Source organism: Malaclemys terrapin, chromosome 6, assembly GCF_027887155.1.
Source record: "Malaclemys terrapin pileata isolate rMalTer1 chromosome 6, rMalTer1.hap1, whole genome shotgun sequence".
Taxonomy (NCBI): domain Eukaryota; kingdom Metazoa; phylum Chordata; order Testudines; family Emydidae; genus Malaclemys; species Malaclemys terrapin.
In genome coordinates, this window is record NC_071510.1 from 15728732 (window position 1) to 15750530 (window position 21799).

Genomic DNA, 21799 nt, shown 5'->3' on the forward strand with positions numbered 1-21799 from the left:
TATGCTTGGAGGTAGAGGTGAGTTGCAAAGAGACGAGGGAAGTGAAATGCAGAGTATGGATATGGTTTTGCTCTCAAATTCTTTTTAAAAAACCCATTCAAATGATTCTATTCCAGTCGAATGCCTCAGCTGTTTACCAAGGACATAGCTCTTGTCCAGCAGTTTTTTGAAGCTTTGTGCAAGGTAGGTGATAACATGGGTTTGGGAGAAGGTTATTATTTTAATTCTCTGTTTGGAGGGACACATTGGAGAGTAATGAATCCTCTTGTTTTCATATTGCAGGAAGAGCCCGATACCAGACTTGCTATTCAGGAGGCCTTGTCTATGATGGTTGGAGCATATAGTAGTTTGGAAGGAGCACAGCGTACGCTTATGGAGGCTCTTGTGGCTTCATACCTAATAAAGGTATTTTATTAGAGATAAATATCATTTTTTAAAAGAAGAGAGATCCGCGTGGTTTGACCCGAATACTCTTTTTTGTTTTTAATTTCATCAAGGAACCCCCTCCCTTCCCCCACCCAAATTCTGTTTTTTGGCATGAAACTAATGAAAAAAATCAATGATTCACTCAGCTCTAATCTCTAACACTGTCTCCACTATGTTTTGTTAGAGATGTTCCGCTCTTCCATTTTCCTTGTACTGTTACAGCTATGCAGAGGCTTTCCGTGTCATGAAGTGAAATGATTTGAAAATGTTCTAGTGACTGGAATAATGATATCCGTGCACCTTTCTTGTTCTTCAAAATTTCCCTGTATCCACGCCTGTCTTTTTCAGAATTGCTAGTAGTGCAGCTAATATGCACCTGGAGGTTCTGCAATTGTATGGATAGTTGTTCATGCCTTTCCTGTGACATACACATTTACTTGTGCAAAACTAGGTGTACAAATGCAAGACAGTTTTGCCCTTGCAATGCTAGATATCTGGGCCTCAAGACGGTATTCTTTTAAGAAAACTCTGTCCTACCTCTGGAGATTCTATCCAGACCTTGTAGAGAGGCTGGGACTCACTCAGCTAATCGGTCTTTTTTTCATCTCTGGTTACAGTTCTTTTTATTATGGACTAATCCCGCAAATTCTTGTTTTATAACTGCTGAGATGATTAAGGGCTTGAGATCGTGGCCCATGATTCCTAATTGAGTGAGTGTGTGTGTGTGTAATTACACATTTAACTATTCATGCTGTGCTTACTGCAAAAACTGGTGGTGTTTTTTGTGTGTCTTGCTGCACCAAGAATTGGTTTAGAGAGGTGGCCTTGAATTGCCCGAGTAGGGGTTGAGACACAGTAGTGTACCAGATAAGAGTACTGTTAAGGCTGGTCAATTTCAAGAACAACAGCCTTTTCAGTGTTCATTTAAGTAGCTACTTCAGTGTTGCGTTCTCTTCACTTCGGTTCCAGTTTAGGTTTGGAACCGTCACAGGACTGTGTTTGTCCCTCTGGGGCAGAAGTAACACAGAACGGTGTGTAACACAATAGAAGGAAGTATTCTGATCTTGAAGAAAATTTTTAAATCCCAAGTACAGTCACTGTTTTCCATAGGAATTGTCACAAAATGTCTATGTAAAAGGATGTTGCTAATTACGTTTACAGTGGTTGCTATGACTAGATATGTTTCCAAATGCACTTCCATGTTTCCTTGCACCTCAATAATTACTTTTGGCTTAATTGGGTCAGATCTAAAGTGAAGACGATTGAGATATCTGTTTGCACGCACGCCACATGGAAATCCTTTGGTTTGGCTGCAAATTATTGTTTGCATTATAGTAGAAACTAGAGGCCCCAACCAAGATCAAGACCCACTGTGGCGATACTGTACAGACACATACGTCTAATTTGTCTGGATCCATAACTTGTAGGGGCAAAACAATTATTTCCTTCTCCAACTGAAGTAAACTTTTTTTTTATTGTTGAAACAACTGTTTAGGTTCATCTTAAGGTTTTTCTTTCATGCAATTGCCTTTGTTTAAAAAGCTTTTTGTTGTGGTGGGCTAATGAGGACTTTTTTTTTTTTTTTTTAAAGCCTGAAGTCCAAGTGCGTCAGGTGGCCGTGAAATTCGCAAGCACAGTGTTCCCTTCAGATCACATCCCTTCCAGATACTTACTGCTTTTAGCTGCAGGAGATCCGTAAGTTTCAGGAGGTGTTAACTTTGCATCTGGGTTAAAATAAATAAAAAATTCAATGCAGTTGTTTGGAAATTGGCCATTGTGTTGTAGCAGTAATGGCAGACTAGCAGAGACCTGTAGCTCTGCCTTATCTTGGCAAGCTAGGGAGGAAGAAGAGAAATCAAAATCTTTCACAGGGTACTTTTGTCTTTTAGTTTAAACCAGAAAAACAAAGTGGGGTAAGGATGGACTGACAATGTCAAAACTTGAAGTGCTCAAGCTTTGATTTACCACGCCATCATATAATTAAATGAAGCTAAGTAAATCAGTTGCAGCTAGCGTGTCTTGCACGGCATTGGGTTAGTGATGCCCGGGGAACTGCTGGTTCAGATAAGCACTTCGTGAGAGGACTGGCAATGGGTCAGCTAAGGGCAGGGCCATAAAATGGTGAAACAGAAGAGGTGAAGAGAGGAAAACAAAACTTCTAGGGTGCGGGAGTAGAAAGACTGGAAACTGAAGGCAGTTTGTATAGCTTGGTTAAGATGCTAGCCTGGTAAGATGGGGATGGTGCTGGATAGATTGAGAACACTGTGATATGTAAGTCCAAGAAAGTCTCTTATCATCCAATCTCCTTTCTTCCAGAATCAAAAGGCTGTTTATTTTCTGTAACCTCCAGCTGGTTCTCTGCAGTGTTTAAAAAAGCTTCTTTTCTTAGAAGCCCTCTCTCTCCCCAAGAAATGCACTTGTTGTTTGTTAAATAACATTCGCTCTGTGCTCGTGTGCAAATGACTTTCCTTTCTCATTTTTTCCCCTTGAAAGACGAGAAGAGGTGCATGGAGAAGCCCAGCGCGTACTGAGAATGTTTCCTGGTAAAAATGAAAAGGAGAGTGCTGGTAAACAGATGCCTTCCTTCCCAGAAATGGTCCATTACATTCAAGACAAGGTACAGCACTGCGGCAAGGCTTGTAATGATTGCAGGCTTTTTTACCCCCAAGGCAGTGGTGTTAGCTGAAGTTTGAGGAAAGAGCAGATTTGAGATCGCAAGAACCTCCCTCTCAGTTGGTCCCAATAGGCACCATTACTGGCACCCTTGGCAAAGAAACTAAGGGTTAAGTAGGGCTATGGAAACTGGTCCTTTGAAATAACCACCCTTAGATCAGCGGGGAAAGCTTGCCCGGCTGCTGCTTGTGTTGAATCAGTTGTGTGGGGGGAGTTCAATCTCCAGGGCCGGTCATCCAGCACCTTACACAAGCAGTTACGTCACACAAACAATTCTTAAAGGAACAAAGACTATGTGTTGGCTGACCCAGAGAAAGGGAGGACTATATTGTACAGCACATAAAAGCGTTACAATATATGGAGAGAGAAAATGGAACAAATGAAGGAGGTCGCTATTAACTCAAAGGCTTAATTAATCCTCTTCATAGTAACTCGGTGGAAAAATGAAAATACTGACTGTGTGAGTGACGTGTCATGAGTCCTACAGTGGGAGATGCCCCAGGGCCTGACATGACATGCTGCTCTAGCAGTTTGTTCCCTTCCGTATGCACTTAAAGGTGACCTGTACGGATTTAAATAATGGGCTTGTGCCCTTCTTCGCTTTTCTTATGAAGTATAAAGTCTGAAATGACTTTTTGTTTTAAAAGGGTTTTTTTCTGCATGTTTTTTTCTTCCTTAGGAATATCAGGGATGTCAAATTGGGACTTAACTGCCTTTATAGCAGGACTTCTGGAAGGTCTCAGGGATGTTTGTGACAGCTGACATTTCAATGTCCTAGTCATAGAGTTTAAGGCCAGAAGGGACCACCAGGTCATCTAGTCTGACCTTCTGCATACCGCAGGCCACCAACGCCAGCACACCGAACCCAACAAATGGAATTAGACAAAACTATTGCAGCCCATAGGAAACGAATCTATATTATGTGCCCCAGGCAGAGTATGGGAGGGACTGAGGTGCGCTAGTGCCCAAGGTCCCTGTAATGGCAGGAAAATGATTGAGATGTATCCAGATAATCCCAGCAAGTGACCCGCACTCTGTGCTGCAGAAGAAGGCAAAAACCCCTAAGGTCCCTGCCAGTTCAACCTGGGGGAAATTCCTTCCTGACCCTACAGATGACGATCAGACCCTGAGCATCTAAGCAAGAACCAGTTAGCCAGGTACCTGAGAGAGAGAGAATGCTCGGTGCAACCTCAGAGCCCTGGCCCATCCTGTCCAGTGGCTCATCTCCAACCCTGGCCAGCTGTGATGCTTCAGAGGAGGGAGATTAAAATAAACCCAGAATGCATTGAAGGAAAATTCCTTCCTGATCCCATGCAGGTAACTGGCTGAAGTCCTGAAGCATGAGATTTAGGCACATAGATAAATTCATGGCTGGTTTATACACATTTGTTCTTGTATCAGCATTGTCCTTTAGCTTAAATAGCTCTTCACTCTCCCTGATGTATTTTTAGAAAGCAGTCATATCCCCTCTCAGCACTGTTTGCTAAGCTAAACAAGCCGAACTCTTTCAGTCTCATTTCATAAGATAGGTCCTTCATTGGCCTTGATCATTCTACTTGCTCTTCTCTGCACCTGTTCCAGTTTGAATTCATCTTTCTTGAACATGGGTGAACAAAATTGTACCCTGTATTCCAAGTGAGGTCCTACCAGTGCCTTGTACAATGGCATTACTGCTTCCCTATCCCCACTGGAAATGCCTCTCCTGATACATCCTAGAATCCCATTTGCCTTTTTCATAGCTACATCACATTGGTTGCGCATAGTTATCCTGTAACTGACCAGTACACCTAGGTCTCTCCTCCTCTGTCACTTCCAACAAATGAACCACCAGCTTGTAGCAGAAATTCTTATTAGACACTAAGCAGTTTGTGCTATTGAATTTCATCCCATTTCTGTTTCTCCAGTCTACAAGGTCCTGCTGTCTAATATTCCGATCTGCCTCTGTATGGATAATACCCCCCAACTTTGCATCCTCAGCAAATGTCATTGAACTGAGGGGAGATGGTGTTGAATCTCTAGCAAAATCTTCCTTTATCCGAAATAGGAGTCATTCTAGTTAAATAGGTGTTCAGAAAACCCCCCAGAATTTTCATCAATGTGACTAAAAATCCCTTTCCCTTTCAGTTCCCTTTTTTGTTCTCTTGGCTCTCGTGATGTCACCACTTCACTCGGGATTGCAGAGTCCTTCAGCTTTGACATGACCTGAATTTCTAGCGTGAAAAACAGGAGAACCCCCTGTCCACACCCCCACCATTATTCGGGTCTTTTTTTTTTTTTTTTTTTTTTTAACAGAAGCATCAAAGGATACAAGACTAATTTTTCCCCTTTGCTGAGACACTTTAAGTGTTTGTTTTTCATATGCAAGTGGTGAATAATAAATATGTGCTGGAGCTGGTCCATATAAGAACACTTTACGGCCAGGGTCAGTGTGCAAAATGACTTCCCTACATAAATGAGCTTAACTCTTGTCTTCAAAGTCTAGAGAACTAAATTTAAAGGAGGCGTAAGATCCAGTGTTTCGAGAGCGTGGAGTAATGGGCTCTGATCCAAAGTTTTCCACTCATTTGACTTTGGACGCTTGCTTAAGCTGTCTGTGCCTCATTAGGGCCCCAATTAAGCAAAGAATTTGAGGACATAATTGATTCCACAATTGTTGAATCCAGGCCTATAGTCATCGTACATGCTGATAAACTAATATCTGCCGACCTTATTGGGGTGCTGAAAGTAGGGCTGGTTGGAAGCTTGTCTGACCGAACCTTGTACTCTTGGAAGATGTTGATTTGTCAGAATTGAAACATTCTGTGGGAATGTGTTGATTTTGATTTGTTTCCAGGGGAAACCAGCCTGGTTTCCTGCTGGCTCCTAAGCTTCCTGGCTTCTTGCTAGCCTGAGCTGGCAGTCTCCAAGCTTGGAAGCTTTTTTTGGAATTTGGTTTGAAATTTTTGAAATGAAATGTGTGTGTGTGTGTGTGTGTGTTTTTTTTTTTAATAATTTTTTTTTTAAATTTCTGGGTTTTCCTGTGGAAGGAAATCCCAGCTCTAGTTGTGAGCCTTAATTAATGATTCTAACGCACTTTTGAGATCTTCTGGTTAGCTACATTATGCAAATGCACAGTGTTTTCTTTATAATTACATTTGCTGAGTGGAAGATAGTGGTACAATTAGTTGCAGCAGAAAAGATTATTACTAAGTATGTGTGCCATTTACAGCCTGGCGTTTACCCTTGCTAAATGTATGTGTTTGTTGTTTAGGCCTCTCACCGAATGAAAACTCCTGCTAAATACATGACCGGAACTGCAGTCCTGCCTTTCAATCCTGCTACGTTTGGAGAGGTAATTATGTCTGTCTCACGGCAATAGTGATACATTCTTACATGTCATTATTTAACCTATGGGACACTGGGAGAACAGTGGTGATAGGATGTCAGGCACTGACCTGGGACTCGGGCAATCTCGGTTCAGTTCTTTAAGGAATTCTGGGGACTTTACCTGACTGACTTTGCCACAACCTCCTCAATAATCTTCCCTAAAAAGGGAGATTTGAGGTAGCTCAGTAGTTGGTGTGTCACGGTCAAGGGATGGTTTTCTGAGGAGGATGTGTTGACCATGCCTCCTTGCACACACCTGGCATCCTAACCTCACAAAAGAAGGCACTGACGGTCTCTCCCGCCCCAACAGTGGGAAATCAAAGGCAGAAGATACTGCACCCCCGAGACATTGCTTGTATAGCTTGGTAGCAGGTAGGGTGGTCCTGATGTCAATGATGATCCTTAGACTCAATGAACCAAATTCAGAGGTGATGCATTACTTACTTACACAATGTGGGCTAAGGGACGCTAAATTGGTGTAACTTACATGCTGAACTGGCTGAGAAAAGATGCAAGTTACTCCAGTTTAGAAGCACCTTTGTATTTGATCCGTATGACTTAGTCCAGCAGTTTTCAAACTTTTTTGAGCTGAGCACCCCCTTTGAGTTACAATTTTTGGTTGCATCCCCCTAGAGGGGTTGACGGCTGGATCTGACTCCTGTTTCCCTGTGAAATACCTTTAACCCTATCTTGTTCTCTTCTCTGTTTAGATAGTCCTGTACCTGCGAATGTGTCTTGCTCATAGCGCAGGTGTGGTGCCATCCTCTCAGAACTTAGCTGACATGCAAGACCATGCTCCAGCAATTGGCCGTTATATCAGAAACCTGCTGTCTGGCAACTTCATATCTTCCTCCTCATCGTCATCTTCCTCAAAAAGTGGAGAAACCAACCCAGTGCAAATCTATATTGGCCTTCTTCAGCAGCTGTTGTCTGGTGTTGGAGGTGAGGAACCATAGGCCATGGTGCTGAGGAAAGAAGAAAAGCTCTTTCTATAACTTATGAACGAGCGTTGGCCAAGCATACTCAATACCCTGAACTTCGCTTCAGTGAACCATAGGTTGTAATGAGAACTAACCCAAACTGTCCTATCCCAGTTTGTGGTTTAGAATTATTCCCTCGCACACAATTGTGAAAGGGGTTAAGGAGAGAGAGAGCGCCACAAGGTTGGGGTGTCAGAATTTCCAGGTCATTGTCAGTGTTTATTACAGTCTTTGCACACCTGAACAGTTCCCTTGTACATAGGCGCCAACTCCATGGGTGCTCCGGGGCTCAAGCACCCACTGAAAAAAGTAAGGGGTGCTCGGCACCCACAGGGCTGGATTAATCTTTTGTGTGCCCCGATGCCTGGACTGTGGCCTGCCCCCTGAGGCCCTGCCAGTGCCCCTGTCCCGCCTCTTCCCTCCGAGGCCCCGCCCACCACTCACAGGGGAGGGGAGGGGAGCACCCACGGGCAAAAACAAAAGTCCGTGCCTGTGCCCTGATAGAATGACACTCTTCATCAGCTATCGGAGGCAATTTAAAGTTTCGACACAAACTACTGGTGTACCTTTAAAACCGTTTACTAGAAATATGCATTCACATACTAACTATTTGCCTGTCTGACATCCATAAGAGAGAGAGTACTCAGAAATAAAGTTATGACTTTGACATTCCATATTATCTGAGATATTTTTAAATTTGCATTAAACTGTTTGATGCAGCATTATCTGCCTGTTTTTTCCATTAGTTGTAAATAGAAAAAATTGTATTTCATTTTCTGAAACTTGATTCTTTAATTACTCTTTAGGTTTGCCAGTCATGTACTGTCTTCTAGAAGTTGTTTCGGTGTATCCAGAAAAACTAGCTACCAGATTTGCAGACAAAATAGATTGGATAAAGGTACGTTGCATACACATGTGGATTTTTTTTTCTGTTCACCTTTGCAAAATCTGGCATTTCAAGACCTAATAATTTTCCAGGTAGCCGATTAGATGATCAGTACTATCTTGAGGAGTGAGAGATTCTTTTTTGCAGCATTTTTATTTCCTATGTCTATTGCGGGTTTCGTTTGCACTGTTCAAAGAGTTCTCTCTCTTTCAGTTCATTACTCTGTGATCGGGTATATGTTTGCTAAGTCATAGTTTTAGGTAGGAATTGATGCTACTAAGTGTACATCTATACTGCAGCTGAGAGTGTGCTTCCCATTGTAGCCGGGGATAGCACTGGCGGTGGCTCGGGCTAGCCACTCAAGTACATGCCCAAGCTGCTGCCCATGCTACCCCCAGCTACATGGCTATTTTTAGTGTGCTAGCTCAAGCAGAGCTAGCGCCTGTCTATCTACTTGTGCTGGAGAGCACGTTCCCAGCCACAGTGTAGACATACCCTGTGTTCCTCACATTGGTAGACTCTGAGGGTTATGTCTACACGGCAGTTAAACAGCTGTGACTGGCCTGTGACAGCTGACTCAGGCTTGGGCTACAGGGCTGTTTCACTGCAGTGTAGACATTCAGGCTTGCGTTAGAGCCCAGGCTCTGGGACCCTCCCCCTCCTGGGTTCCATATCCCAGCCTAATGGCCAAGCCAAACCTCTACACAGCAATTAAACAGCCCCATAGCCAGATCCCCGCAAGCCCAAGTCACCTGACATGGGCCAGTTGCCGGTGTCTTAGTGCAGTGTAGACATACCCTGAGGGCCAGATCTTTCACTTCTGTCAGAGTAGTTCTGTTCTCTGGTAGTTCATGGGTCTGACTTCACCCTGTAAAAATCTACCAGTGAGAGGAACTGCTCTGGCAGCTCTCTTGAGGTGGGTAGGTGGAGGGCAGTCTAATATACTGCTGTAAGTTTTGAATCACGCTATATAACTCCATTGGCAGTATTCTGGTAGTGATAAACTTATTTTTTTTGGCTCCCTCTTCCCCTCCCCCTCCCCCCATACTCTCAGGTCACCTGAATCCTCCCCCTCCCCCCATACTCTCAGGCCACCTGAATCCTTCCATTTGGGGGCAGTGTGTGTGTATGTACACAAAATTCAGATGAAAGGATTCAGGTGACCTAAGAATGTTGTTTAAGTTTATACCCCTACTTTTTGCATTTCTCTCTTGCTACACACACACACACACACACACACACACACACACACACACACACACAAGCGTGTGTGTGGAGTTAAATGCAAATAGTAAGGTTATAAACTTAGAAACACAAGTCAGGAAACAAATGTTTATATTATGTTTGTTATGCTAATGTTGCCATAATAACCAGACCTTTTTAACAGTCTAGGTAATAAAAAAAAAAAAAAAAAAAAAAATACCACATACAAACAACATGGGTGAATTAATGTTGCTGTGAGAACTGTGACTTTTCCATTTCTTGACTTCTGTGTCTGACATTTGCAGCCTTTGCATTAAGTAGGTTTAATCTCTTCAGCTCTTTTTCTTTTTATTAAGTGAAGAGGAAAGAGCAAACGAAAGGAAAACCTACTCTGTGGCACTATGGAATTGTTGTCTTGTACAATTCCATGCACTTATTAGCTCCCTATGGCTGGGGAACATGAAATTTCTTCTTTAAATGCCTGATTCAGCAAAGCATTTAAGCACCATGCTAACTGTAAACATGTGAGTAGTCCCCTTGAGGGCAATAGGACTATTCATGCTTAAACCTAAGCACATGAGTGCTTTGCTGAACTGGGTCCTAAGCAAGTTACTTAGTGATGATAATAATACTCCAAGGGTAAAAAAAACTTTAGAGTAAAATATGGAGTGTAGGTGGGCAGTTGCATCTGAACGGTGTGCTACTGTATTAAAGGTAGAACATCAGTGAAGTATGTTCCATCTTTGTCGTTGTGTTCTTTTTTTTTTTTTTTTTAACTTAGAGTCTGATGAATACTAACAAGGAAGAGATGCGTGAGCTGGCAGCACTATTGTATTCTGTAGTGTTGTCTACAATGTCTGGAAATGAACTGAAGTCCTCTGTACAGCAACTGATCAAGACAGCAAAAGACAATCATGTAATTACATTCTCTTTATCCATTTCATGTATTTTTTTTTTTTAATTGGGACATTTTAATTGAAGATGTTAATCTTCTAGCCGTCCAGAATTTATTACTTACTGATTTAAAAAAAAAAAAAAAAAATGGAAAAGCACCATTGAATTAGTTAGTTTCTTGTTGGAGGTAGGAAAAAAATGTTGCTATATTTGAGCAGAACAGCTTTTCTAAGTAAATAAATAATTGAAACTATACTCAGTCAATATTTGACATTTCTCCTGAGCACAACCAGGACAGGTAGGAACCATTATTAAGAAGTTTAGTCAGTTAAACAGTCATCGTTCTATTGCATGATAATGGGTTGCACCAGCTACCTCCAGCAGGTATAAGTTTTGTTTTTATTGATGAGCAATTAAAGGTAAGCACAGATTTTAGGAAGTATTTAGCTGGTCACTCATTGCCCTTCCCCTGGCTAAGCCATAGCTCCCTCCCTCCCTTCACCGCTGGCCAGTGAAAGCTTCTCCTACCCAGCAACCTTTGCTAGGTAGGGCATGGTTTTATGGTCCACAGCCTTCACCTCCCACGACTGTTCTCACTACTAGATGGGGTTTCCTTCCTTCCCTCTGAGCCCCTCTCCTCCTCTCAATATTCATAGATCTGGCGCTTACCTGAGTTCCTTGACTAAAGGGATTGCAAACAATGAGGAATTCAGCCTCCCTCCCTCCCCCCAAAGAAATCAGGCAAATAATTTTCTTGATGCGACTCACCTACCGCAGTCTCAGGAAAGAGTTAGATCCTTTCCCCAAAGAACTATTTTGATTTTAATCCCTACGTAGATCTCAGTAATCTGCTATTTTACTAGTACCTTAACACCATGTTCTTTTTGAAGTCAAATGGGACTACTCCCAGGTTTAAAGCTAAGCTGAGACATTAGAAACAAAATAGTCTTTATTTTACTCAGTTCTCTCTTAAAAGAAATACTTTTTATGAGAACTTTAATTCTGTCTTTGAGATCTTCCAGTCCCCCCTAGATCTACTCTTTCCCCTTCCTTTTTACAGTAGTATGTTGAGGATCAAACAAAAACATTAAAAAAAAAAAATGCAGTTCTGTTGTTTGCATCTTTTAAATCTTGAAGCCTTATTCCTGCAGAGTATCCTTTCAAATTAATCCAGACTACTGGATTCTGAATCCAGAACAAGACATTAGCTAGACAATTCTAATACAAAGATCAACGCTGAAATAATTAATGTTCTTGCTTTAACCTTATCTAGAATGATGGGACCAGATTGTGCACTCACTTGTGAATTTTGAGTAACTCCACTGAATTGAAGGGATTTTATCTGGAGTAAGCAAGAGCAGAGCTTGGCCCCTTGTTTCAGTCTCTTGTATGTGCAAACTGGGGAAGACCGCACTGCTCACATTCGGAAGGATATAGTTATAAACTAAAGGATTACGGATGTGTTTTTTTTTTTTTTCTCCTGGTAACTTGAGGGGGAAGTTTTCAAAAGATCCTAAGCAATTTAGGAGTGGAGGTCCCAGTGACCTTCTGTGTGTCTTGAGCTCCTAAATCCCTTAGCTATTGAAAATCTCCACAATTTAGGCTTCCAGGGGAGAAAACATTGACAGTACCGACAACCTATGGAAAACCCCATAGGCTGGGCTATACCTCAGAATTTTCGTGCTGTACCTTTCCAGCGGGCCTACCTATACATCTGTCTTTTCATGTACGCTTTATGTAAAATGCATGATTGTGTCTGTAGATTTCCTACCATGTTGGTATTGTCTGTAGAACCCGGAGATCCAACATGGATCCTTGTTGGCTTTGGGATTCACAGTAGGAAGGTACCTGGCCAAAAGGAAAACCAGAATGATGGAGATGCATGACATTGAAGAGCCAAATATTGTTGTCATGCCAGAACAAGACCAGCTCATAAAGACCACAACAGAAACAATAGGTAACTTCACTCTTGGCTATTGTATTGCACCTTGGCATTGATGGTTCTTGACATGAGAATCTATATAAGCATAGTATCCAGTCACAGCTGGTTCAGGATATTTCTCAGGTTGGCTGCATGAACTGACAGTGGCCTTGATGCTGAGTAACACCTGTCTGATGGATTTGCCAGTCTTTAAGACTGTCTCCATCTCTGTTGTCTGATCAGGTGTAAACAATGCTCACTACTCCAATATTAATTAAGAAATAGACTCCCATGTGAGAGACCAGCAGGTGCACACAGGTGTACGTTTGTGGTATATTCTTCTCACTTAAATAGGTTTTACTTTATGGTTACTCTGCCTTCACTCCTGATTCTCTCTGTTATACAGGAGAGCAAAACCTGGCCTCTTTTTTTTTTTTTTTTTTTTTTTTAAGATTATACTTCTGACTGCAGTCAGGTTGTAGAGCCAAAAACCAAGTCATCCTGTTGCTTCTCTGTAGGTTCCTTTTTGGACAGCACCTCTCCGCTCCTGGCAGTTGCTGCTTGTACAGCACTGGGGGAAATTGGCAGGAACGGCCCCTTGCCAATTCCCAACGAAGGCACCGGGTTTACAAAGCTGCATCTTGTTGAAAGTTTACTGACCAGAATCCCTTCTGGCAAGGAAACAAATAAGGCAAGATTTTTTTGGTTTGTTAATTTTGTTTCTGGCATATTTGTTCTTGTTTGTTTCGGGTTAAAGTGAGGCTAACGCGATTACCTATCAAGTTAAGAGAGACATCACCCTTACAGCCTTGGTGATGACATTTTCAAAAAGTGCTCAGCCTTGGTTTAACTCTGCTCCCACTGAAGTCAATAGGAGTTTTACCCTTGGCTTCAGTGTAGGAGAGCTAGGTCAAAGGCTGTTAGAAAATCCCTTGAATGAATAATAGTTTTTGTGTTTTTATCTTCTTGGGATGAAACTGAGGGTATGTCTTCACTACCTGACAGATTGGCGGGCAGGGATCGATTTAGCGGGGGTCAATTTATCGTGTCTAGTCTAGACGCGATAAATTGACCCCCGAGCGCTCTCCCGTTGATTTCTGTACTCCCAGCTCGGTGAGAGGCACAGGCGGAGTGGACAGGGGAGTGGCAGCAGTCGACTCACCGGGGTGAAGACACCACGGTAAGTCGATCTAAGTACGTTGACTTCAGCTGCGTTATTCACGTAGCTGAAGTTGCGTAACTTAGATTGATTCCTCCCCCCGCCCTCCGAGTGTAGAAAATGGGATATTGTGGCTGAAAATCAGGAAGAACTTCTCTAACAGTACTGTGTGAAAGGGACTAGGCTCTGGACCGGACCTCAAATAGAATGAGGGGAAACTCCACCACTTGGGTCATTTTCCAGTGATTTTTTTTTAATCCAGCTAGTGCTGTGCTGTAGGGAAAAGTTATACGTTGGCAGGAGGATGTACTGCATGACCTAGTAGGTTTTTCCCATCTCTGATTTCTAGGAATCTATGACAGCTTGTGATTAAACTCAGTGGGAAGGCGTGAAAGAGTAATAATAAAAGCTCTGGATTTCAAATTAGGAGGCATCTATGTTGAAAAAGTGCCTGCTGGGTTTATGAGTAAAATCTTGTGATTCTATTTTTAAGATGAAAGAACGAGCGATACAAACACTGGGTTACTTTCCAGTGGGAGATGGAGACTTTCCCCACCAGAAACTACTGTTGCAAGGACTAATGGATTCTGTGGAGGTAAGGCACTAACGTTCTCCCTTACACCACAATGAGCGTTTCAATTAGTATTGGCTTTCTGAATACTTTGGGCCACATTTACAAAGGGAAATGGGAGCTGCTCTTTGAAGTGACTCATTCCATTTTTCATATCTGTTCTTTCTATTTGCAAGCAGGCTGGTAGAGGGTGAAGAGAAGTTTTGTGTATGTAAAACCTGTGGCCTCAGTTTTCTCTCCCAGTCCCATAAACACTTACATACATATTGTCAATGGGACTGCTTACGTCTGTAAAGTTAAGCACGGGTGTAAGTGCTTGCGTTAACGGGCGCTTTTAGAGGCCACTTCTGAAAATCTGGTCTTTTAAAATTACTAAAGATGCACATTGAATGTCAAAATATCTTGTTCCTGTGACAAATTTTAAACAAAGAAATTGTATTGGAAAGACGTTGAGTGGCGTAGCTCAGCTGAATTAAGCATTTTAGAAAAAATCAGCAATTTTGTTTTGTTAATCCCGGAACTCTGCTCTATATTGGAAATGTATTTTGTTCCATTCTGCACAGTATTTCAGAGTTGCTAATTTACTGAATGAGATGCTGGAAGGGAGAATGAAAAACTTCTTGCACATTAGGGTAGTGTTCTGCATTTGCATGTTGGTTTTCCCTTTCTCAGTTGATCATAATCACATTGAGCAGTTAGCAAATACAGAAGTGACTAGTGAATATAAAATATGCTGCCATGGCCAAGCCCTGTAATATGACATGATTGTAAAAGCAACAAAAATGACAAGGTCATCCTGTTTGTATCTTCAAAGTGGGCCTGTCAAAATGCAGCGCTTCTCTTCCTAGAACTTTTCCGAGGACAGGAGAGCTTCCTGTATAAAATGTTTACTTGAGCACAAAGATTTATGTGAGCTTGCAGGAAACTAATTTGGAAAGACAATAAGCTAAGGGACTGATTCTGCCAAGAACTGAGAAGCTATTACTCTAATTGAAGTCAATGGGAACTGCAGGTGCTCAGCGGCTTTGAAAATTAAGCCTATGGGCTACATGTCATAGTAAAAAAAATTATGTATATATAAATTAAATGAGTAGCAAAGTTCCGTGCCTGTTCTGCGCCTGATGCAGGTAAAAGGAATAGAGAGGAAGTGGTAGAGGGACACAGAACAAAGCTAAATCTTACTCGCGTGTCCCTGGTGAGTGGAAAAGAATTTCTTTCCATCTCTTGAAGTTAGAATGTGCTACTCAGCTTTTCAGTGTGTCTGGATAGAACATTTAACAGCAGTTTGTTCCCTGAAGTGGTGGGTAGGGGAATCTTTTATTTGACTTCTGCCTAGTACAATAAAACCTCAATATTTCACACCAACGACTGGGCTTGCTGAATAAAGTGAATAAACCTTTTGTTTTTCAGTCCAGGACGCTGCATCACCTTTGTTCCCTGGTTTGGACAAACGCAGAACCGTGTTAATGACTTTATAGCAGGCTGTCAAATATTCCATAAAGCATTTTGTGAAAGTAAAAGCCTGAGGTTTTCAAAGTTGCCGTGGGGGTTTGTGCACTGAATTGCCGTCAATTTTAACGGGCAGCTGCGCATCCAAACTAGGGAGCTTTGAAAATCTCTGCAAAATGCCACTTGACTGCGGCAGTACTGGGGGGAGAATTGTTGGGGTTGGTCAGTAACAAGGTGATTATTTAGCAAGGACCTATTGTATTTTCCAGGCCAAGCAAATAGAACTTCAGTTCACCGTTGGTGAAGCCATTACCAGTGCTGCAATAGGCACCAGCTCAGTGGCTGCCCGTGATGCTTGGATGGTCACCGAGGAAGAGTATACTCCTCCTGCAGGTATGCATTGGTGAGGTGGGAGATTTGGAGGTGGAATGAAGAACCTGAGGGCCCTGTCCTACATGGAGTTGAGCACTTCTGGGACACTGATTCTAGTTGGTGGGAGTTGGAGGCTCTTAGCAGTTCCCAGGTGGTGCTCCGTACCTTGCAGGTTTGGGCCCTTCACCGGTCCGTTTGCCTGTTTTTTTACTATTTAGTGGCTTTTCCCCCCGTTTGACCAGTCTGTCTCTTGATATTTTTCAATGAAAAGATTTTTGAAGTGTGTGCTGTTTAAATCCGCTTCTTACTAATCTACAATTAACTGCTTTACACTTTGATCATTTATTCTGCTCTCCCACGCTTGTTTCATATCTAATATGTATAAGTCCTCTAAAACAGTTAGAGCCAAATTTCCCAGACTTTAAAACGGAATCTTTGGTTTTTCCTGCCGGAGGTTTTGTATACACACGCTTGGATTGCTATGAACAAACTGCATTTGCGTGTGCATGGACTTGGATATCTACCCGATTTTATGCACCCTAGTGCACATTTTGTTCGCTAATCGGATTTTTGGATATGGAAGAAAGTGAGCATGAAAAATGCTGCCTACAAAAACCATAGGTTCAATCTTAGGCCCCATTCCTGCAAACGCTTGCATACGTGCTTAACTTTATAGGTATGAGTAGTCCCATTGATCTCAATTGTGCCTGGTGTTAAGTACATGTATATGTGTTTGCAGGATCAGGTAGAAGCTAGGTTGAGTCCCTCTGGGGAATTTGGGTACTAATAAAACACTAACACATTCAGGCATAGTCTGCACCATTCCTATTAGTCCAAGGATTGTTGTGCGTTTTTACCGGATGTTCAGAATCTTAGCCAAGGATATTTTAAGACTGGGCCAAGAGGTGCCTATTTAGCAGTCCTTACTCATGCAAAACTCCCGTTGTCTCCCGCAGGGCCTTTTAATGAGTAGGCAGTGCTGAGGGTGCAGGGTGAGGGCTTACACCATAATGAAGAGCTATCTATGAGTTGATTGAATGCGTTCAGGACAATAAGCACGTGTGTGTTTCAGTGTCGATGTAATGTTCCTCATCTTTTTATTCCATCCAAACAGATGTGAAAGTGAATGACGTGGTCCCCTGGGTTTTGGACCTCATTTTGAATAAGCACATTGTCAGCCCTAACCCCCACATCAGGCAGGCAGCCTGCATCTGGCTTTTGTCACTGGTGAAGAAGCTGAGCACACACAAAGAAATTAAGGTGACAACCTGCCTCTGTCTTGCTTTGCCGCCTTCCTTCTCTCCCCTCGCTGCTGTTGCCTCTTTCCTTCCTTATGTACTCGCTGAGATCTTCATGTGACACCTGCATGCCCTGTGTCGCTGGGATGATACTGCTCCTGGAGTCCTACAGCCTTAATAGGCCTCTTAACTTCCACTGAAGTCATTGTGGGTTTTGTTTCCATAAGGGCTGCAGGATATGGCACCAAAGACCTGTTCTCTTAGGCAAAGGGGGTTGGTGTCACTGGCATTTTAAAGGATTTCTCGTTGCAGAACATTAAATCTCTAAGAATAAACCAGTTTGGAAATTTCCAGACTACTTGGAACCACAGGTTCAAATCCCAGCAGGGTCAATTCTGCCCTCCAAAGGCAGATAAACTAATATTGCATTTGGGATCTTTTGGATGAGACCTTAAAACTGAGGGCCTGTCCACTCTGTATGACCACTAAAGATCCTCTGGTCCTCTGCCTAAATACAGGAGTTTACCCCAGTGGTTTTGGCCAAAACTTCCTCTCCCCACCACTCTGATGCAATAGGCAATGATGAGCCAGTTGGCTGCCACCTTCCATCCCAAGGTGGCTGAATTTCAGCAGCAAGGTGCCTGTACATAGTTGACAAAATGCTTTGGAATGAAAGATGCTACATAGGTTTAAACTATTACTAAATTTCAAACTGGCACAGTTACCCCATATCAGGTTATTTTTGCAGAGTTCTCATCTCCATAATGGGGCTTCAAGGAGGCAATACGATCTTCTGATTAGCACAGGGGTTAGGAGTTTGGGGTTCTCTTTCTGACTTACTCACTTTGCAGCCTTGGACAAGTTACTTGACACTCCCCCTCCTGCATCTTCCCTCCTCCCCCGCATCCTTTCTTTCCCCATCTGGAAAAAGGGAGTAACACTTATGTTACTTAGTAAATTGCTTTGAGGTTGGAGGGAAGATGTTCGATGAATGCAAAGTATTATTAGCTCAGAACTTCAGATGGCCTGTTTCTAACTTCTCAGGAAATGAGTGCAGTCCTTGTAATGTCTGTTTGAACTACAATTGTGACAGCAATGAAATAGTTGGAGTGTATCTGCTAGACCCTGTTAGATGAAATTGAGAGGAGGCAAAAACCCAGAATAAAAAATACATGTTCTTTCATCTTTCAGTCTCATCTCAAGGAGATTCAAAGTGCATTTGTTTCAGTTCTGTCTGATAATGATGGTAAGTAGTACCATATCTATGTGCTTTGTTTTTGAACAAACAGTTTCTTAACAGAGGGGAGAGAATCTTTTTGCTATTCAGTGCAGTTACATAAAACCATCTAAACCTTTATTATTCAGCACTGAAAGATGTTTGTAGAAATATTAATTTTCACTGGAAAATGGACACATGTGCATGCTGTTGTTGGCAGAAATGTCAAATGAAACATTTCTCTCCCCCTTAACCTATTTACGTCAAAATTTCCATGGGAAGGCATGCTTTCCCCATCTCCTGGGACTATAGTAGAGTGGAGACCAATGGAGCTCCCCTGTTTGGTTTGTGTACCAGGGCTCCAATCCTGCCGTTGGATCCACATGGGCAAGACCTTTGGCTGTGCTCCATTTAAATCAGCACAGGGGTCCACCTGCATAGATCCAGTTGAAGAAATGGTGCCTAGGGGTCTAATCTAAAGCCAACAGAAATCAGTTGGAGTCTTTCTATTGATTTTGCTGGGTTTTGGATTAGGCCCCAGCACCTTTGATGTCATTTAACCATGTCATAGATCCCATTCTTTTGCTCCTATTTTAATTGTCTCTCTTCATTGGTATTTTTCTTACTACTTACACACTTGGCTTTTATGGTATGAAATCTGTTGCAGAACTTAGCCAAGACGTTGCTTCAAAAGGCCTTGGGCTAGTGTATGAACTAGGTAGTGAACAAGATCAACAGGAGCTGGTCACCACGCTTGTTGATACGCTTATGACTGGCAAAAGGTACGGTGAGCACAGAACTTCCAGTGTGTGTAACCACTTCCTGTGTGTGTGTGTGTGTGTGTGTATGACAGGTCTGTGGAGAGAGGTTTCTTAGGATCAGAATGGTGGAAATCAACTTTCACCTACTCCCCACGTGTCTGACAGTGTGTGATAACTAAGTACAATGAACTGTAGCCTATTGAGCTGTGCTGAATGGTTGAAAAGTTAAAAAGGTGTTTTGGGGTTTGCCTTGTGGGTCAAATGTAATCTTGTGCTGATCAAGTTTTAATGAAGAACTATTTCTTTTCTGTGCAAGAGAGTCCAATGTCCTTTCTGCTTTGGATTATTTACAGTCCCAGCAGCTCTCTGCAGGGGAGTACCGTTGCTTGCCTGTAGCTAGGAATAATGGCTGGAAATTAAATTTTGCTGTTATTTCTAATATTTTTGATATTTAAAAAATGTTTGATTATAGCTAAAAGGACCACATAGCAAGTATTGATGGTTCTACGGTAGAGTGGATAGCTCTCCTGCTGAGAGGAGGAAGCAGTTAGGTTAGACAAAGGCTAGAAAAACTCCCACAGAAATCAATAGGAGTGTTGCCACTAACTTCAGAGGACCATAAACGGAGGGTGGGGCAATATAGGGAAAATTCCAGTGGTAGCTGGGACTAAGAGGCAGATGGAAATAGTATTTTGTTCTTTGGAATGGGATCGAGACCTTGTCTAAATATGGGTTTGGATCCTTGCCCCAGTGATTGGGAACAGATATAGGTAGAAGTAAAAAGCAGCTGTTTATATACGCTGCATCTTTTAATTTAGAATTGAACAGCAAGACCCTGACCTTTTAAAGACTTAAACACGTAGGTAATGCTCCGCCTCGCTGGAGTCAGTGGGACGCCTCGCAGTGTGTCAGGTTAAGCATGCACATAAGTTGACAGGATTGGGTCGCAACTAACAAGAATTTACCAGGCAAATACAGTGAAACAAATTCATGGGTATTCGAATGTACAGCGTGTGAATGACAGCCTGTTCCCGGACAGTCACTAAAAGCTAATGCTGGGCCTGTTTTATCACCAGGGTCAAACATGAAGTGACTGGAGAAACAGTGGTGTTCCAGGGAGCCCTTGGCAAAACCCCAGATGGGTACGTTAAGTGATGACTTTCCATGAGACAGGTGCAATTCTGCACCGAACTGCTGTTCTAGAGCCACATGCTCTTCTTGTAAATCCTTCCTCAGTTTTTATTTGTCTAGAATTTTGATTGCGTTACTCTTGTTACCTCTCTAATAGTTACTATAGCTCTTTCTCTGTAGTACTGATTGGACACATGTTTATATCTTAGCTGAATTACTTACTGAATTCTGGTCCAAGGTATGACTTGACTCTGTGGAGTTATAGGTATGATGGCGCTGTCTGTGACTGAAAAGCGACGCTAATTTTTCCTTCTTGCCTTCCCAAGTCAGGGTCTCTCTACCTACAAGGAGCTTTGTTCACTGGCTAGTGACCTCAGCCAGCCAGACCTGGTGTACAAATTCATGAATCTGGCCAACCACCATGCCATGTGGAACTCGCGCAAGGTAACTTGATACAACAATGCAGATACCTATGTGAGCTGTAAAAAAACAAAACAAAAAAAACAAAACAAAACAAACAAAAAAAACCAACAAACAACCACCCAATAATTGCATCATTCCTCTTATAACAATTGGGGTGCAATTTCTGGCCATAGATACTGTGTTCTAGTGTGAATCTACCAGCATGTGAAATGGTGAATTACAGATTTCTTCAATTATTCCAACAAATCATGAATACTATTTGCATTGCTTGAATCCACACTCCACATTCCACTCTGTAATTAATTATAGTTAATATTATTATTGATTATTTGTACTGTCCTAACAAATAGGTGCTAAGGGCCCAGTGTGGTAGCTGCTGTACAAATATTTTTAAAAAGAGCTTAAATCCTAAATTTAAGGCAAAAAACAGGTGGCTTTGACAAAAAGAATGGTGGAGCACGAGGTAGCAGTGAGACGATTGTGATAAGCAGTGGTCACAGCACACCAGCTGTTTTAATCACGGTCCTTGAAATATTGCTCTTAATTTTATTTACCAAAAGATCAACTACTCACGTTCTTTAGCCATTATACCCTTTATCAAAGCCACAATGTGACTTGTCATGCTTCCTGAAGTCAAATAACCATCATTCCTATTCATTCGAACTCATTTTTAAAAAATGTTTTTGTTTATTTTAACTTTTTTTAATTAAGATTTGATTAATGTGACATCCTTTTTCATTAGCCCATTTGAAATACAAAATAAGTTGTTTTAACAACCGAGCAGGCAGCGCTGCTGCGTGCTTCAAATAACCTGTCCGCTCTGCACAAGTTCGTCACGTGCCCCCTTGCTAGGATTTGGCTTTACTGGAATCTCCACTTTAAGCAGAACGTAAGCCTCTGCCTAAGCTTTCTTCCAAAGCTTGACTATTCAGTGTTTCCTGCAGGACCTCCCTATCTCTGCCCTTCGATTCCTATAACCGGAGAGTCACACCTTTCTCTTATAGCCTGGGGGAGTTAACAAGCTGCACTTGCTGTAATGAGTCAGCAGAATGTACACAGCAACTTTATGCTGGATTCTAATGTCTGCTAGCAGAAGAGCACTCCTTCCTCAGCGGGGTCATAGATTCTGC

General features: G+C 42.2%; 1 protein-coding gene across 3 annotated transcripts in view; it reads left to right on the plus strand.

Annotated features, from left to right (window-relative positions):
- The window catches only part of ECPAS (Ecm29 proteasome adaptor and scaffold), an 87523-nt gene that overhangs the window by 37941 nt on the left and 27783 nt on the right, over positions 1 to 21799 (plus strand). For all 3 annotated transcript variants that reach the window (XM_054031501.1, XM_054031498.1, XM_054031500.1), the window contains exons 13-29: positions 117 to 183; positions 283 to 405; positions 2018 to 2121; positions 2920 to 3043; positions 6350 to 6430; positions 7176 to 7407; positions 8252 to 8343; positions 10316 to 10450; positions 12220 to 12385; positions 12868 to 13040; positions 14002 to 14103; positions 15798 to 15921; positions 17015 to 17160; positions 18330 to 18384; positions 19022 to 19136; positions 20192 to 20257; positions 20573 to 20690. In XM_054031501.1, coding sequence (XP_053887476.1) covers positions 117 to 183; positions 283 to 405; positions 2018 to 2121; positions 2920 to 3043; positions 6350 to 6430; positions 7176 to 7407; positions 8252 to 8343; positions 10316 to 10450; positions 12220 to 12385; positions 12868 to 13040; positions 14002 to 14103; positions 15798 to 15921; positions 17015 to 17160; positions 18330 to 18384; positions 19022 to 19136; positions 20192 to 20257; positions 20573 to 20690 — 2023 coding nt within the window. The remainder of the gene's footprint in view (positions 1 to 116; positions 184 to 282; positions 406 to 2017; positions 2122 to 2919; positions 3044 to 6349; positions 6431 to 7175; positions 7408 to 8251; positions 8344 to 10315; positions 10451 to 12219; positions 12386 to 12867; positions 13041 to 14001; positions 14104 to 15797; positions 15922 to 17014; positions 17161 to 18329; positions 18385 to 19021; positions 19137 to 20191; positions 20258 to 20572; positions 20691 to 21799) is intronic.